The following is a 20238-nucleotide window of genomic DNA, read 5'->3' as shown; positions in this document are numbered from 1 at the left end:
AGACTTGGAATTCCTTTTGTTTTCAAGTCAAAAGGAGTTTTAAAATAAATTTAAACACCAAAACTATATCCAGGTAGGTAGAAGAGGAAGATATTTTGCCTTTAGTAACTTTTATTTGTTATGTATTTTTTCTTTTTTATCAATTTTTCTTTTCCTATTGTTAAAAATTCCTAAATAATTCCTGAAGGAAAAAATGAAAAAGTAATCAAGCAAGTTTGAGTATATATTTTTTATATATAAATTTCACCGTTGCGAATTAAACGGCCACTTCATTTGCTTTTCAAATGAATCCGTGCAGTTCTTCTGCCACAAATATGACGGGTATTTGCTCACTACATATTCCTTCTGTGAAGCCTTCCACCCAATCATCCCAGACGACGTTTTAGGTACTGGTCCGAGCTGGGTGGACTTTGGCACCTCACTGGCTTTGGGTGGGACAATCTTTTTTAAGTGATCGATTTGCTTGCGGATTTCATCTTTCGACTTTTTCTTGGCCGTCATCTCACTCGAGAGCTGAAAATAATAATTGAAGAAAAAAGAAAATGCTTATTTGCTTTACAGATTTTGGTAATGTTTACACATAGCGGTCTTGAAACAAAAACAGCTGCCGGACTCGAGTTTATGTAAAAATGGAAACTGAAACGAAATAAAAAAAAAAAAAAAAAAAAAAAAAAAAAAATGAAAGTGTTGTGTGATTATCTCTACTATTATATAAAAGTTAATTTGTGTGTGTGAGTTCCTTATAGGTTCCGAAACAGTTGAGCCTTTCTTTTGCAAATTTCACACAAAGGTATTTTATATTTCTGACAGTGTTCTTAAATATGTTTTGTACAGAAATTAATCTCATAAATATCGAAAATCGAAAAAATCCGATCTTGAAAATAGCTTTTATCTTATAGATAAAAGGAATAAATTTTTGCAGGGGAATATTTTATATTACACCAGCAAGGGAGAAAATAAAATTTCAGCAAATCATTTCTTCTGAAAAAAAAACCCAGATTTATTATAGTCTGGATATATAGCTTAGTGGTAAATCATTCAACTACAGATCAAATGATCCCCTGTTCAAGCCCGGCTGTACCTCACCATTTTTAAAAAATTTTTTCTTATTAATGAGTTCAATTTATGATAAAGAAGAAGTACCATTTAAAATCACCGCAAATCGTTTCAACGGTTACATAGTTTAAAATCAAACATTAATCAGAATTGACTTTTCCAGGGCATTCATCGTCAAGCCCAAATACCAGCTGACATAGTATTGTAAACAAACACGGACATAATTTGATGAACGATCATATCATTATTTATTTATACTATTTAAAAGTTAATTTGTGTTATAGGTTCCAAAACGGCTGAGCCTTTCTTTTGTAAATTTCACACAAAGGTATTTTATATGTCTGATAGTATTCTTAGATAGGTTTTGTACAGAAATTTATCGGATAAGTATCAAAAATTGAAAAAATTCGATCTTAAAAACAGTTTTTCTTCATTTTTACAGGGGGTATTTTACATTAAACTATTACTTAAGGAACAAAAATATTAAAAATAAGAAGAGAAACACAGTTGTATTAGGGCATTGGGTTAGGGAATAACGTAAAAATAAAATAGAATCTGAATTAAAATAGTCAATAGTAGATAAAGCTTGAAAATATAAACCTAGTGAATCAAAAAGACGTAATCTATGTTTGTGTCATGCCACATAGTGAATTCTACGAAAGAAATTTTCAACAAAAAGTTTGATATATATTATTCCTTAATTGGAATTCATTTTTGAGATGAGCATTATATATATTAATTTATTTCTATTTCGGACTATTATTCTCATCTTTATTAGTTGTTGTTTTCATCTTTATTGGTTGTTGTTTTTTCACGACGTTTCGGCCAACTATTCCTCTGGCCTTCGTCAGGTGGTAATCGCGACGGACAGGAACCTTGAATCTCCTAACTGCATTCTCAGCAATCACTGCCATCTGTAGTTGTTGTCGTCTTACCACGTTTTGGCCAAGTAAGCCTTTGGGTGGGATTGAAACCGCTATCTTCAGACAATGTCCATCTGGAACCGTAGAGATTCAACGTCTCTATCAACTGCACCACAGGCCCCTAAGGGTGATCAAGGTTGGATTCTTTGATCTTATAAATCCACGTTTATTTATTATCTGATCTCCCATAGTCGTGTCCGTACCGATTGGTATATATATTATTCCTTAATAATTTCCTCTACGACCCATAATCTCTCAAATCCCTACCCCAGTATATAATATCGCTAAAACAATGAATAACATTATCCAACCTTACATACCATTTTTTTTTCTTTTTTTTTACACAGTGATCACCACTTATCAAGGCCCGGAAGCCACTCAGGGATAAGGGTTATTGCAAGTACATTACGTTAGTAGGGAGATTTGATGGAGTGTTTACTTAAGGGGGCGGTTCATTAGGAATTTGTTAACATTGGACTTGAAGACATCCAAGTTGTAGTCCGGAGGGAAGCAGGCAGACGGAACAGAGTTCCACAGGCGTGCAGTTCTAAGAAAGAAGCTTTGTTCATGGAATCCGCGTTTTGATTTAGGCACAGATATAGAGTGGGGGAAATTTTTCACAGTGGATTCAGCTAGACGGGTGTTTTTCGTGAAAGATTGGTGAGGGGGGACCAGAGATTGGAGTTCAGACGAGCACCTGCCATGGAAATAACGATAAAACAAGGATAGGCTCGCAACATCTCTTCTGTGGGAGAGAGGTTGCAAGGTAGAGAAAAGGGCATCCCCCAGTAAGCCACAAAGTCTATTTTGTACTCTGTCAAGGCAGGATAGGCTGTTTTTAGCAGCTCCTGCCCAGATATGGCAACAGTATTCCATCCTTGGACGTACTTGGCTTTTATATAGATAGAGAATTGCATCAGTAGTGAGATATCTTCTGGAGCGGTAGAAGGATCCCACCATCTTTCCAGCGACCTTGGCAACAGACTTGATGTACGTGTTCCATTTCAGATCAGGAGTAAAGGTCAAACCCAGAAGCTTGTCAAAACACGGGGCCTCACCCAGACGAGAGCCATCCATCACAATTGATGCCAGCTGGGGATCAGAGCATTGATGATGTAAAGATAGGAGTTTGGTTTTGGATGCATTAAAGGTAACCAGCCACATCTTCCCCCACTGAACCACGCGCTCGAGATCAGAGGAGAGAGAATCCGAGAGAACTTTGTCATTTACAGCTTTTGATATGTTGCCGTAGATGGTCGTGTCATCAGCATAGATGTCAACGAATGATTTAAGTATGTGTTTAGGGAGGTCATTGATGTAGATCAGGAAGAGAGTTGGGCCCAGGATTGACCCCTGAGGGACTCCAGCATTTATATTGCAGGCCTCCGATTTTTGTCCATCTACCACTACTCTTATGAGTCTATCGGAGAGAAATGATTTAATGATTGAGAAAACATTTCCAGTTATACCGTAGCTGGAAATCTTGTGCAGTAGACCCTTATGCCATACCTTATCGAAGGCCTTTGATATGTCAAGAGCAATTGCCCTAGAAAGGAAGCCTTTGTCAAGAGATTCACTAATCATGTGGGATATAACCATCAGCACATCTGCGGTAGATCTTGCAGAGCAGAAACCATATTGTGTGTCACTAAGAAGGTTATTCCTGCTGAGGTGATTGACTATTTCTCTATTTAATATGGATTCCAGCAACTTACTCATAACACACAGGAGGCTTATAGGTCTGTACTGAGAGGGAGATGACTTATCACCTGAATTCTTAAATACAGGCAAACTGATGAGGTCTTCCAGGAAGTCGGAAAGCACTTCTCCTTAAGGCAGCACTTAAATAGTTTCGTAAGTATGGGAGCAAGTTCTGGTTGAAGCTTTTTTAACACTATAATTGGGATGCCATCAGGCCAGTTGCTTTACTGGAATATAGGTTCTTTATTAGCTTGGCGACCTCATGCACGGATATTTGTATGTTACCTAGCTTGTTCTGTGTTATAGGAGGAAATATGGGGAGTTGATGGCCTTCGTCACATAGGGTAGAATTAACTGCAAAGTTCTTTGCAAATAGTTTGGCCTTGTCTGACGCTGACGAGATGACCTCTGGTCCATTGATAACGGTTGGGATAGAACGCACACTTCTGTTCAGGATCCTATTTGTTATTTGCCAAAACTGGTGGGATCCAAGCCGCTGATCAGCTACCTTGTATTTAACAGACTGGGCATATAGCTCTCTTGCATTTTTTATTACTCTTTTACAGTGGTTGCTGGCAGACCTGAAAGCAGCTTTAAGTCTCAGTGCATCTATTACGTTGGTAGCTATGGAAAAAGTGATTTCTGTGCGCGATAGCAGCAGCACATTCTGGGGAGAACCATGGCTGGCTGTTAGGTTTTTGTTGGAATTTTTTAGATAGTATGAATTGGTCTATGCTTACAATTAACCATTCTGTCAGATCTGATACTATAGAGGACACTTCCTTTTTAAACATGGAGTGCAGAGGTAAATCAGATATGAATGTACGGAAGCTATCCTAGTCAGCCATAGAGTATCGGTATACAGTACGGTGAAGGGGTACGTCTGGGGGCTTCTTACATTTCGTTTTTATCTTAACTGATACGACGGAGTGGTCGGAGGATCCTAGAGGAGAATGAACAGAACATGAACATAGCTCAGGGGAAGTTGAGAGAAAAAGGTCTAAGAGGATTGCATATTGACCGGGTGTATCGGGCACATGGGTGGGTTCGCGAACAATCTGAATGAGGTCATAAGCATGGCAAAATCATGACAAAACCTCCCCTCATCATCTGTCTTATTTGAATGGGTCAGCCATTCCACGTTATGGACGTTGAAGTCACCACAGATGTGGATGTTAGCCGAGGGATGTGAAGACAGTATGTGGTCTATTTTCTCAGATATGCTCTTAAAGATAGTAACTCTGCTGTTGTGGGGCCGATAGGGGGCAAATATAAATGCAGTGATGTTAGCAAGTGCCTCCCTGAAGCACATATAGGGTAAATTAGGATCTTCTCTAGAGATATCCCTGCCACACGGAAAGCCATCCTTAATGTAAGGCACATATTCCATGCCCATGGCGATCTTGGGGGTCAGATTTAGCTGTTAAATTAGAGTATCCTTTAATTATGAACTCATCTAGGGAAGTGGTCGCCCCTATTCCAGTTTCACTTAGAAATAACATGTCCGGTTTTGTCTCTTGTAATTGGGTTTCAACCTCTGGAAGGTTGGAACGTAGACCCCTGATGTTGGAGAAGGAGACCTGGTAGTAGGGGTCTACGTTGGAAGATGGGGTTCTAGGTTTAATCGAGTTTTTATTCTGGAGATATTTCATGTTGAGGTTTTGGGATTTGTGGAATAGGTCGGCATGCTTGGATAGAGCAGTACAGAGAGGGAAAGTAAGAGAGAAAAAGACAGGAAATTTTTTTTGTTTTTTTTTTGTAGCACACGAAAAGGTAAAGCCGTAACAATTACCCACTAGTATGGCATCGAGAGGCCCCACCAGAGACGACTGCATGGTCCAGATCCACTCACCAAATGGCAATACAGCAGTCCCAGTACTTTGCGCTTGCTGATAGGACAGCCTCCTTAGTGGTTAATCCAAGGTTCGGGTCCCTGACTATCAGGCGGATAACGTCAGCCCAGACAAAACGTTTACCTCCAGCACCCTTACTAATGACATGGCCACAAGGACAGACAGAGACAGAAAAATTTCCGACATCTCAGACTACTGGTCACCAAGTACTACCGACCTTTAAGCAGCTTTTTCTTCACCCTTTGTCAGAAAAATCACTCATTGAATGAGGACTGAATGACAAAATAGGAGAAGCGAGAGTTACTGGAGCTGCCGATAACACATCCACTGTACTATCTACTCTCCATTTAAAAAAAAAAAAAAAAAAAAAAAAAGGGGGGGGGGATGGGTACAAGTGACTTATTTATATCTAAGTATTAAGTCCGGTGCTAAGTTAACAATTCAGGACACTTTTTATGATAATCTCCCCTCCCATATTAATGGGTGGAAGTTTCTCGTTATCTATCGAGTTTAAATCATTAGAGATTCATCTTATAATTAAAATCCAATAATTAACTATTATCAATTTGTAAAGTCAGCTTAATATTAATTTACATTCGAGTTTAGATAATTATTCAAGGTTTTACTTTAGGAGGTTCGATAAGCACATAAAACTCCATTTAAACTCACTCCACAATAAAAACATTAAGCCTAACCCTAACAAAAACGACACTATCAAAGTATTCTATAAAAATCAACTACATACTAACTACAAAATAGACGAAAAAATAATAAAAACCGAATTAAAAGATTAAACTAATAATATATTATACTTAATTTAAAACCTCCAATTAAATAATTAAAAACAATAATAATACCAACACCACATTAAACTAAACTAATGTAGTGTATGAATTTATTTGCCCCTTCAAAGAATGTCTCTGAACCCACTCTAAAAACTCATACAACACATACATAGGCACACCACAAGAACACTCTTCCGACAAGTAATCTATCATTTAGTTGACAATAGCACCATAAAACAACACCTAGCATCCCATGATAAAAATGTACAATCGTTCGACATTAGAAATATTTTAACTAAAATTTGATGCCTTAACAATTGGACACAATGACTAAAATTACTATAAAAAAAAAAAACTCCAGCCCCTTTTTAATCAGATCTCATTTAAGACTAGAACAAATATACTAACAGTATTTAAATAACTAACAAGAAACTAAATAAATTAACTATAAAATAAGAAAATAAAAACTGAAAATAAAAATCATTCGCCCCTAACCATCCTGCACCCACCTTTTATAACTAAAAAAAAAAAAACATACAAATACACCAAACCTCAAAGAAAAAGAAAACAACAACAATCGCTCCTGACGACAATCGGATGCACCAATAGAAAGTGCTTGAGAAGAATATGGTTGAACAACAACTTTTGGGCACTGAAATAGAAAAGACCGCTTGGCGAATTGAAAAGATATCTGTTGGAGACGCCCCTCCATGGGATTAATGGACTATCTTATGATGTCACTTCCTCTGGTGACGTCACTTCTGGTAATGAGTACCGGTGCCCGGAGTCAGTTTGGTACGCGGCTAAGCAGGTTATGTGCAAAAACGCCCAACAGTTGAGGAATGGTATTGCTCAACCCACCTTGCCTGTAATATATGTGAATACATGTTTGTTTCTAAAAGTCCTGTGTTCCTTTCGTTTTATTATTTAACACCATAACAAACATGAAGGTTGCCAACATTACTAAATGAAATAAATAACAATATCCAAAAAAAATCAGGAAAAGAATAACTCTGTCATGTTCAATCAGACGTGCTTGAATAATGACTTGCTGCACAAAATATACAAATCTATATAATTATAAAACTCAAATGACCTTGTAACGATGTATGTAACCCACTTTCCAGTTTACAAGATCCGGTTGCGCATGCGCGCATGATCTGCGCACTGAAATATTAACGTTATTATTTCGAAATTATTATTTAACATGGGAAGAGTGGGGTTTAAAATAACTAAATACAGAAATGAACGATGTAAAAAAAAAAAAAAAAAAAAAAAAAAAAAAAAAGTCAAAATTTGAATTTAACAATATTTAGTATTATAGGTAAATATGCACTGAACAGATACCATAAGTATGGGCAACCACTTATAATTCAGTAACTGTAAAAAAAATCTTTTTCAAAAATAATCAATTATGATAAACAGAACGACTCATAGAAATCTATCTATATTCTTTTTTCATTTTAATATACTTTCGGTGGTTTCATTTTCTTTACGTCACAAGTGTCATGCTCATACATGAATTCCATAGCTAATATAACATACTGACCCAACGGGTCATGGGTAGTTTGTAATACAGTGTGACCCAAAAAAAAGCAGGACATTCAATTGTTTTTCTGAGCATTTTACAGTCAACGGAGAAAAAAAGGCCAAAGACCCTAGTGTTTTGATGTGATGTTTTGAATATAATAAACTAGTTATGACCAAAGTTTCATTTCATTCGAACAAAACACTAAGAAACGGGGCCTAATTAGAGTTGGGGCCCATTTTTTGGGGTCACCCTGTATATATATATATATATATATATATATATATATATATATATATATATATATATATATATATGGTTTTTTATCCTACCTAAAAACTCTTTGTATACAAGACTAAAGTTTTATTTGATTTTCTTCTAATCCTATTACCCGGGCAACGCCAGAGCCAATGCATTGTTGAATATAAAGATGACGGATTAATAAATGACCGAATGTCTTGGCTATAATACTTACGGTTTTATGTTCCTCAAGGAGAAAACTCCATTTGTACGGCCAATCGATCAATTGTGATTTCTCCAGTTTGTTGATGTAATAAAGCCTGGAAAGTCGACACAAAAATTCATGACAAGTAAAACAAGTATTTAATATTGAACGTTTTTTATGAGTCTCAGTAGTCAGAGCTCGATTCAATCAGAACAAATACATTGAGGACATTGCAAAGGCTGCTGCAAAGAAGGTGAGTTAAACCATTCTTCCATTAACCTTAGCAAAAATTGGATGCATTTAAATCTGGAGTAAAAATTTGATGCTACTAAGACTTAGCTTCTTTCCTTTAACAGTTACAAAAAACATTTTCAACCAACGAATGCTATGTTCAAACTTTTAGATTTAGCATTCACAGGCAACACAAATTGGAACAAATATATTGAAGACATTGCCATGGCTTCTGCAAAGTGCTAGAAAATTACTCACACCAGAGAATATTCTATATCTTTAAAAGGTCACAATTCGCCCATGCACAGAGTATTGTTGCTGCCTCTAGTGACGTCACTTCCGGTAATGAGTACCATCTACCACTAATCTCTCCTTTTTAGATGGTATTTCAAAAATAGTCTCCAATCTATTAAGTTATCAACCTGTCCCACAATGTTGCATCCCTGTACCTGTCTTACAAGTATTTTAATGAAATCTTCTCTGACAAACTCGAATACAGACTTCCAACCGGTTTAGCAGCAAAGTTCCACCCCGTCACTGTAAAGGTCTTTAGATGCTGGAAAGCCTTCTACTCTAAAAGCATCTTCTCTTGGAGTGCTAGACTTTGGAATCTCCTCCCTATTTCCTGTTTCTCTGATTGTACTGATATGCAGAAATTTAAATGTAATGTGAACAGATATCTTGCTGCTTACTTCCCTTGTACATTTTTTTTTTTACAAAGGAATCACAGAGGCACTCGAGGATGAAGGTCGATGAGTGTACAGTAGTCAATGGGACAATATCGTAGTAATCGTTAGTTGTGGGAATTCGGTAAATTGGATTACTTAAATGGAACTGCTCATCAAGAATTTCTTTACATTGGACTTGAAGACGACCATATTGTAGTCAGCTGGAAAGCAGGCAAATGGAAGAGAGTTTCACCAGTGTGCAGTTCTAAGAAAGAAGCTTTGTTCATGGAATCTACGATTAGGTTTAGGTACAGATAAAGAGTAGGGGGGATTATTGATAGTGTTTTCAGTTAGACGAGTGTTTCTCATGAATGTTTAGCAAGGGGATACCATAGATTGGAGCTCAGACGAGCACTTGCCATGAAAATAACGATAAGGCAGAGACAGGCTCGCACGTCTCTTCTGTGCGAAAGAGATTGCAGGGAAGAGAAAAGGGCATTCCCCACAAGGCTACGAAGTCTATTTTCAACTCTGTCAAGGCAGAATACAATCTTCCTAGCAACTCCTGCCCAGATGTGACAGCAATACTCCATCTTTGGACGTACCTGGCTCTTGTATAGGTAGAGAATTGCATCAACTTTCAATTGATGCCAAATAGGGATCAGAACGTTGATAATGTAAAGATAGAAGCTTGGTTTTAGATGCATTGAAAATAACCAGCCACTTTTCCCCCCATTTCACCACGCACTCAAGATCAGAGGAAAGAGAATCAGAGAGAACTTGGTTGTTTACGACCTTTGATGTGCTGCCATAGATGGTAGTGTCATCAGCATAAATGCCTACGAATGATCTAAGGATGTGATTTGGAAGATCATTGATGTAGATCAGGAAGAAAGTTGGACCCAGGATGGATCCCTGAGGGACTCCAGCATTAATACTGTGAGCTTCTAATTTCTGCCCATCATGGGATATGCTCCCAAATAGTAACCCCTTATATTCAAGTGACAATACCCCTTGTTGGGGTGTACAAGAGTGAAAAAAAAAATAACTCCTAATAATTTCTAAATTCAAGAACTTGGTTTTCTACAGCAAAGTAAGAAACTAACTTTCATCTCTCTATATAGTGTTCCAAAATGAATTATCCTTTTTTTCAAATATAAGCATCAAAATAGATGGTTAATTTTAGGACATCCTGTATACTAGAAAACTACCCATATCAGAACAGATGAAAAAAAAAATGGTAGAGACTTAATTGCTAAATGATTCCAACAAATACTAAAAAGCAAATAACTTTAATTGCTACCCTTTTTTTTTCTCTTCATCAAGTTAATTTTCACAGAAACGTGTGAACTCGGAATATTTTCTAAACAATAAAAATCGTTTCAAACATCAAGGCATGACATGCGAAAATGGTATTAGAAAATCCTATAAGACCTGTTTAAAAAAATCATTCTCCAAATCACATCTGCCAGCCGTGCCAGGAAGAACCAAAGACAAGTGTATATTAGATACATTATAATAATCACTAGAGAATTGGCTTTATAATAATAAATACAAAATCTGCATGAATTAAAATATCATATTTAAGCGTATTTTATGATTGGGCAACGCCGGGCAGCCTGCTACTATATATATATATATATATATATATATATATATATATATATATATATATATAAAGCTGAATGTCTGTGTGTGTGTGTGTGTGTGTGTGTGTGTGTGTGTGTGTGTGTGTGTGTGTGTCTGGTCACAAATAGGCTCCTATATGGTTGACTATTATAGAAAACTGATCACATATAATGATAGAAGATGTATCGAGACACAGCAATGGGTATGTTTGATCTGGCATAATGATGGTTCATCAAAATTGTGGGGTCTGTGTTCGCACCTGGTCCACAAAGTATGGAAATAAAAAAATTTAAAATTAAAAAAAAAAAAGTTTACAAGTGTTTTTGATATAGATGTACATAATAAAACTTTGATAAGTATGTTTTAACTTAAATAGGGATGGTATAATAAAATTGTGGGGTCTACGTTTGTGTCTGACCTCCATAGAATGGAAATAGGCACAAACTTTAATAAAGACTTTTCATATCTATCTGCATAAGTATACTTTGATAATTATGTTTCAGTTTGAAGAAAAATGGTATAATAAAATTATGGGGTGTTCATTCGCGCCTGACCTCCATATAATGGAAATATGTCACAAAGTTTAACAAGGTTTTTTATTATAGATCCACAGAATATTGTGATAAGTGTTTCAGTGTGAACAGGTATGGTATTATAAATTATGGGGTTCATCTATTTTTACTTTCATCATATTTTACTTTGATTTTGATACCCCCAAATTCGAAGCTATCTCTTTACAACCCTTCCTTTTCATAACGTACATCTAAAATTTCAAGTGTTTAAACCCAAAATTGATGGAGTAGTTTTCAAAGACTAAATCGTTGAACTTTGACCCCTTGACAGCCAAATTTCTGGCCAAAAACCGATTAAAAGGATTTTTCCAAATCTCAATATTCCTTATGTCAAATCTCGTGTCCGTAAACTGAAAATTTGGGTACACACACACACACACACACACACAATTTCACTTTATATATATATATATATATATATATATATATAATATTTTCACAAAATCAAGACAATAAATAAAAAATGATTGAATCAATTTATTTTTACTTTAATTTTTATTGGTATATGAACATTACCGAATTTTGATATATTTTAATATATTAAAATTTTTGGTTAATATATATTAATAAGGTATATATGCTTTTTCTCTCTTTACCCCTTCTCTCTTCTTTCTCTACTTTTCCCACTCTCTTTTTTCTATTCCCCCCCCCTTCCTCTCTCCACTCATATGAAGCACAACAAACGCTAAGGCAACATCCACACACACATGCAACATTAATCGAAAAAACGAAATAAACGTTTTTATTTACGAACTCAACTCAAATAATCTGCACCAGCATTTTTAAGAAATCAGACTTTTCCTAAATCCGCAATAACTTGAATTTGCAAATAATACCCCGACCACCATCAACACCAAAAAAAGTACCCCTTACACGCCCCCCAAAAAATACCCAACACACACACACCAAAAACAAAAAATACCCAACACACACACACCAAAAACAAAAAATACCTAACACACACACCAAAAAAAAAAAAATACCCAACACACACAACAAAAAAAAATACCCCACACACACAAAAAAATATATCCCCCCACACATACACTAAAATAATAACTCCGCAAAAGAGCTTCTAAATTTTCCATGGCTCAAATCCGAACAATTTTTTAAAAGATTAAAAAAAAAATGACAACAATTCATACAGAACAGAATGTTTAAGATTCAGTTGAACAGAAGAATTTTTTTAACAAATGACTTCACATTTTAGATCACCCCCACACACTTCATAACAGGAAAATCAACTCAAAATTGGAATCAAAGCAGCAGACCTATCACACACAAAGAGCTCAGTTCACTTCAGATAGAGCCTTATAACAATAATAAATAGAACTCTAAAGATATACCCTTATAACTATATATACACACTTATTAAAAACGGAGAAAAAGTTACAACCCGTTGACTTAGAATGAGTGCTTTCTGCAAACTTGATAGTTAAATATGGTTAACTATATGATCATTCTTGCATTAAATACTAATCTCTATTAGTCACTAACTGTGCATTAAACAGATACCATAATACTTAGTTTGCTGCACCTTATCATAACAAAGGTCTGTACAAAACTTCGGGTAGTTTCTGAGAAAAAAGGAATTTAAATCCTTAATCTTATTAATCCCTTACTGTACATCGAACAGATACCATAGCACTTAGTTCGTTGCACCTTATCTTAACAAAGGTCTATACAAAATTTCAACCAGATAGGCCTAGTAGTTTCCGAGAAAAAGTGGAATGGACAGACAGACAAAGAAAAAATATGACATGTACGCACACCTAAAATCTAAGACAGACTAATACATATATATATATATATATATATATATACACACACACCTAAAATCTTAAATGAATAGATATCTATATATATATATATATATATATAAAAATTTAACTTTTGGTTCGTTCGTAATTAATAGTCTAAATAAGTAAATAAATGATTGCTTCGACATTTTGGTATAATATGTTTACTGTACCCATGCGTGTTTTTATATATCTCTTTTTAATTATAACATTATACTTAATTTTTCTATAATAAATAGGTGGTTTTCTTTGTACCGATAGGCCATTTTTTTTTTTTTATGGACAATTATTTATCACCGCTTGCCGTCACGTGACCAATGTTTCCAATTTAGCGGTTTTCCCGCTAGATCTGGAGATTTCGTTTGCAATCTAGCAGGGAATTCTAGAAAATCTGAAGATATTTCGCACCCACACACCCTCAATTTTAGATTAAAAAATAAAGAAAAGCGCTTGAAAATACTTTAAAACATAAAATAAACTCATTCATGTAAGTAAAAAAGTAGCATTTATTGCCTTTGGTAACAATTATTTATTGATTATTTGTTTTTCACCTTTTTTTTAGCTAACCATTCTTCAATCTCGCTATAAAATCGATTTTTCTAAGTACATTTTAGGGGGAGGGGGCATTCCAACCTCCATAGTTTAGTTTAAAATACGATCTAAGCAACCCCCCTTAGTCAAAAATTCTAAAAAGCAAGAAACAACGGCAAAAAAAAAACTTATACCAAACACAGTAGAATTTAATTATCTACCAACCTAAATACTTTTAACATGCTAAAACAAAGTTTTTTGTTTTTTTTATTTTTCTAATTTCCAAATATGTTATTCAAAGTGGATTTTACACACTGAATAAAAAAAAAATAAATAAATGTCCGCTTAAGGAGTAAGGAGGCTTAATTTCTCAAAAGTCGTAAACAAATGACTAGGTGTATCAGAATTTTTGCATGAATTTTTGACACCCCTAACCCGAAACTGCGAATAAAATATAAAAAAACTCGTAATTTCTCTTTTAAAAGTGGGTTGTTTATTTTCTTTATGGATTATACTCCCAAAATAAACTATTAAAGTTGTATAAAAAGTAATAGAAATATCATTTTTCTATTTTTTAAAAAACAGTAATGAAATTAATTGAATTTTACGAGCTCAGTATTTTCAATTTTTAAACTTTAAAAATCTATCAAAGTTTTTCTATTTATTCAATTTTTACGATATTTCCAGGGTCAGTGTGAAATTTTATGTTCTTTCCAATAAATCGAATATAATATTTTAGACAAACTTTTTTTTTTTTAATTCAAGCCCCCCCCCCAATTTTGAAATGTCTATTAAAAAGTAAATAATTAATTTACTCACCAAAGTTTTATATATCACAAATTGAAGATAAAAGATCAATAAATAATATATTCAAATTGAAAACAAAAAAAGTAGTGTTTTTTAGAAATTTACCTGTAAAGCCCGAAGTTTAAAACCTTTTTTTTAAAACCACGTTGTTTGTTTTTGTTTTTGTTTTTTTTTTTAATGAAACCTTGCCCCTTACTCCTTTAATTGAAAAAAAAATTAGGGTTTGAATTATATTTTTCGAGTAGTTATAAGCTTGGAAAGACAGGGGGTCGAATTAATTCATTTCTCCCATTTTGAAATGTCTATTAAAAAGTAAATAATTAATTTACTCACCAAAGTGTTATATATCACAAATTGAAGATAAAAGATAAATAAATAATATATTCAAATTTAAAACAAAAAAGTAGTGTTTTTTAGAAATTTACCTGTAAAGTTCGAAGTTTAAAACAAGCAACGTATTTTAGATCGAAGTATTTTAGATCGAAATTTAAACAAGCAACGTGTTTGTTTGTTTGTTTTTTAAAAAAACAAACACGTTGCTTGTTTTTTTTTGTTGTTTTTTTTTTAAATGAAACCTTGGTCCTTGCTCCTTTAATTGAAAAAAAAATTAGGACTTGAATTACATTTTCGAGGAGTTATAAGCTTGGAAAGACGGGGTGGAATTATTCAATATTTTTCACGAAATTTCTGACACACCTAACAAATGACTTATCTACCACTAACCCTAAGTTCGAGTTGCACTCCCAAATTAGGAGTTAGTGATTGTCATACATTTTTTATACAATTTTCCAAGAGTGAAGTCCCCAATGATTAAAGGACATGCAACCAGTTAATTGTTGGAAAGACAACTTTTAATAAAAGAAATGAAATAAAAATAACTTAAACACAGTTTCAGCACGTATGAAAGATACTTGAATTTTACTGCATTTGGTATCAGGTATTTTTGTTATTGTTTACAATTTCTCGAATATTAATTATTTTACACAAATGATTGTGTTGTTCCTACTTACTCCCCCCCAAGAGCCGTCATTCATGATTTTACTTATTTTTAATAATTTTTAGACGTTTATTTTATTTAATTGGCAGCATGAACCAACTTTTTAAGATGCAGCATATGCTAACACTTCAGCAAAGTTTACTGTATTTATTTTTTAGCAAACATTAATAACAGAAAGTTTTCCACTTTTCAATTTATTTTTTTGCATAATTAATGATGGAAGTATGTTTTCTGTTTTTTTTAACATCTGTTGAAAAAAAAAATAATTTGTACAGTCTCTTGAAAAAAAAAATCAAACTTTTCTCTACTTTCCCCTAACTATTTACAATGTTCATATAAATCATTCATCTGTTCTTTTATAATAAAAATTCCGTTTTCAAAAAGAAACGTTTACTGCCAAATGTCTTTTTAAAAAAAGTGCAAATTTTCCTGAAAAAAAAAAAAAAAAAAACTTTCATCTAACAATTTATGGTAAAAAATTAATTTTTTGGGGAAAAAACCCAACAACTTTCATTGATAAAAAAAAATTGCAAAAAATAATAAAAGTAAATAAACGAAAAAAATGCAATTTTTCTTGAGGAATGTGTTCCATTTTAACAAACTGAGCCACAGCAACGTGTGGCCGGGTACAGCTAGTATATATATATGAATGAAAACACCCCTACCCTTATTTCAGAGGAGCTCTCCTCACACATACACATTAGTAATAATGTTATATAGGTGTTTCATTGAGAGAGTCTTAGAGAGAGAGTAAGATGTTGTAAGACTCAGAGAGAGAGAGAGATATTTTGTTGTAAGAGAGATTGTTCGTTTATAACTATTCCTATATTTTAAATGTTCATTACTTAGACGTGTAGATATGAAGAAAGCTCTTTGTGTGAGGAGATAGTGTTCAGACAGTCTTAGTGTAGATATGATGTAGATTCACATTGTGGATATGAGATGTCGAAACGTGTATGTAATGACATTTTATAACACAGACATATAATAACAATACAATTTACCTTTTTGTAGAAATCACAAACACAAAGATGAGCTTATTCACAAAACACATGATGAATTTATTTCTTTATGACCGGTCGTGATTTCCTCATTAAGAATTCAAAGTTTCACATTTTAGTTTCTGAAGTGACGTCTCGCTTCAGACGTCCGCCTGTCTCTGAGTTTTCTCACTGACCGTCTCCCCTGACTGTCTCCACTTCCTATATTGAGAAATTCATGCATCCCGGCCACGTGAGCAAAATTCACGTGTTTCAGCATGCGCGACTTTGCACGTTTCCGACATTGATTTCCCAATAGCATATTTTTTCTTGTGTTGTTTCCACAAAGGAATTCAACCTACATATCTAATTTATTTAACCCATATTTTATTATCCACATTCTTTTAACAATTGAATAGTTTATTTATTATTTATTTCATCCGAATTAACAATTTACTGGACATTCCATTTAAACCTATTGTTCTTTAAAACTTATGTTCAGGGTTCGATTTCTGCTTTCTCTTATTTTCATTTTAACAAATCTCTCTATTTTTATACTTACATGAACAGGGGACAGCCCTTATCATGTAACAATAATACTATAAAACAGTACACACATTCTTCAAACCAATAAAAGAAAACACACACACACACACATCCTACCCTAAGGAGAAAAAAATAAGAAAAAACCAAGAAAGACAAATAAAAACACAAGTAAAAAGAAAGAGTGAGAGAGAAACATAAGACATAAAACAGTAATAAAAATTGAACATTCCAATGAAAAGTAGATTCACTTACATCTCTTGAAAACATTTCAAATGAACTACAAAAATGCTCTTTTTACATCTCCAACACATCTTGAATATATTCTAAGCATTTTAAACAATTTCTGAAGAGGACGCTTCACAGAATTTCTGAAACGTGTTAAAAACGATTTCAATGATTTAAAAATATTATTACAATGATCTAAACATAATTTTCAATGAAAAACCAAGACACGGAATAATAAAATAATGTTAAAAAATACACATTGTTGGTGACCACCCCCTTATTTAAATATACATCTTTCTCTCGTTGGAATTTCTTAACCCATTTTATATAAATATATACATACATACATATATATATATATATATATATATATATATATATATATATATATATATATATATATATATATATATACACAAACTCTTTGTGTGTATATGTGTGAGTTTGTTTCGTATGGACTCCAAAAGGGCTAGGCCAATTTTTATGAAATTTCATACAAACATATTTTATGTATCCGGCAGTGTTCTTATATAGGTTTTGTATCAGAATGTCTTCGATAAGTATCTACAATCGCAAAAATCAGATGAAAGAAGGAACAAACGATTTTGACCTTATACATCTTAACATCACAAGTGCATTTGAGAAGTTTTATTACAACACAAGCAGAAAGGCTCGCCATTTAAAATCAACAGTAGGTTCTTTGATATAACAAGGGCGTGTTCGGAATGAATGTTTCTGTTTAGAGCACAATTGAACCATGATACTTGACTTTTGCATTTTAAACTTTAATTCAAGCCGTTATATATAAAAGTAGGTTCTCTTTAGTGCAATGTAAATTACAATGTATTGTGAACTAAGTCACTGTGGGGAGGCATGTGAAGCTTACCCCTCCCCCCCCCCCCCGGTGCACCGAGATGGGTCCCCAACTAAAGCAGACAATCAATTGATTTGATTGAAAAATGGGCGATTTCACAGATTTCGATGACAATAAAAGTATGGGAGCCCAGGCAACGTCTGGTTTCCCTGCTATTATGTGTATATATAATTTGAATTCTTTGAGCCTTGATTAGTGGTGACCTTTTTGTAAAAAAAAAAAAAAAAAAAGGAGTGTGTGTACTTAGGCAACATTTCTTTTTCATTCAAGCAAAATTTTCTGTTTAATTATTTTTTTAATTTTATTTTTAACAATATTTGTTTATTTTCCTTAGTCTGTCTGAACATTCCACTAGACTGATTTGGCTGAAATTTTGTATAGGCCTTTAGTATTATAAAATAAAAAAAATTAAAATAATAAATAAATATTTTTAATTAAACAAAAAAATTTTATTAAGAAAATAAATAAATCATTTTTTTTTTTAATTAAAATTTTTTTTAATGAATTTCAAAATTAAAAAATTATTTTCTTACCTTAAGAGTTCATCATTTGTTGTCCACAAATTTGTTGGAAACTTTGATTTGTAAACCGTAGTTTCTTTGAAATCATTTGAGTTGGGTTGATCACTTGGGCCATGTGGCTGTGTGCCCTCAATCTTTGGGCTAGGCACTGGCTGGATATCATCCACCCCAAAATGGTCATCGGGCGGGTTCCTCTCTGCTATTGTCAGTTGACTTGAAAGGGTTGATCTCGCACTTTTACCTCCACTTGTAGACATTTTTGATATTAGCTTCACTTTTCGAAAAGATAATTTTACGTTTTATTATTTTATTCTGTGTTAAAAAGTTCAGCTTTTGCAGAATTATCATTCATTTTAGATTTTAGGTGTGTGTAAATATATATATATATATATATATATATATATATATATATATATATATATATATATAAAATAAAAATTACAATTAAATTTACCAAAATGATCCAAGATCGTAAAATTAAAGTATAATATAAATATTAAAGAAATAATATTTATAAAGTTAGCTCAGCCAGATGTAAAAGCTCGATAAAACCAAATAGGAGATAGAGCTTATAATACGAACATGTTTTATTAACTGTTTGCTCATATATATATATATATATATATATATATATATATATATATATATATATATATTAGTCTGTCTTAGATTTTAGGTGTGCGTACATATATAATATTATATATATATCTATTATGTCATATTTTTTCTTTGTCTGTCTGTCTGTCCATTCCACTTTTTCTCGGAAACTACTAGGCCTACTGGCTGAAATTTTGTATAGACCTTTGTTAAAATAAGGTGCAACGAACTAAGTGCTATGGTATCTGTTCGATGTACAGTAAGGGATTAATAAGATTAAGGATTTAAATTCCTTTTTTCTCGGAAACTACCCGAAGTTTTGTATAGATCTTTGTTATGATAAGGTACAGCAAACTAAGTATTATGGTATCTGTTTAATGCACAGTTAGTGACTAATAGAGATTAGTATTTAATGCAAGAATGATCATATAGTTAACCATATTTAACTATCAAGTTTGCAGAAAGCACTGATTCTAAGTCAACGGGTTGTAACTTTTTCCTGTTTTTAATAAGCTAAAAGTATATATAGTTATAAGGGTATATCTTTAGAGTTCTATTTATTATTGTTATAAGGCTCTATCTGAAGTGAACTGAGCTCTTTGTGTGTGCTAGGTCTGCTGCTTTGATTCCAATTTTGAGTTGATTTTCCTGTTATGAAGTGTGTGAGGGTGGTCTTAAATGTGAGGTCATTTGTTAAAAAAAATTCTTCTGTTCAACTGAATCTTAAACATTCTGTTCTGTATGAATTGTGGTAATTTTTTTTTTCAATCTTTTAAAATATTGCTCGGATTTGAGCCATGGAAAATTTAGAAGCTCTTTTGCAGAGTTATTTTTTGTGTGTGTTGGGTATTTTTTTTTTTTTTTGGTGTGTGTGTGCGGTATTTTTGGAGGGGTGTAGGGGGTACTTTTTTGGTGTTGATGGTGGTCGGGGTATTATTTGCAAATTCAAGTTATTGCGGATTTAGGAAAA

At 33.3% G+C, this 20238-nt stretch overlaps 1 protein-coding gene across 1 annotated transcript; it reads right to left on the bottom strand.

The window, feature by feature from the left end:
• Positions 1-103: 103 nt before the first annotated feature.
• On the bottom strand, positions 104-19029 carry LOC145256362 (uncharacterized). Its single transcript, XM_080115187.1, has 3 exons — positions 18684-19029; positions 8322-8406; positions 104-513 (listed from the first exon to the last, which is right to left on the bottom strand). Exons 1-3 carry the CDS (start codon positions 18926-18928, stop codon positions 244-246), a joined length of 600 nt encoding a protein of 199 aa, XP_079971313.1. The 5' UTR covers positions 18929-19029; the 3' UTR covers positions 104-243.
• Between the last annotated feature and the right edge of the window lie 1209 nt (positions 19030-20238).

This window comes from Euprymna scolopes, chromosome 32 (assembly GCF_053919585.1).
Source record: "Euprymna scolopes isolate OS-2025 chromosome 32, ASM5391958v1, whole genome shotgun sequence".
Classification (NCBI taxonomy): Eukaryota; Metazoa; Mollusca; class Cephalopoda; order Sepiida; family Sepiolidae; genus Euprymna; species Euprymna scolopes.
Note: the sequence above shows the minus strand (reverse complement) of the source record. Positions and strands in the feature narration are given on the sequence as shown.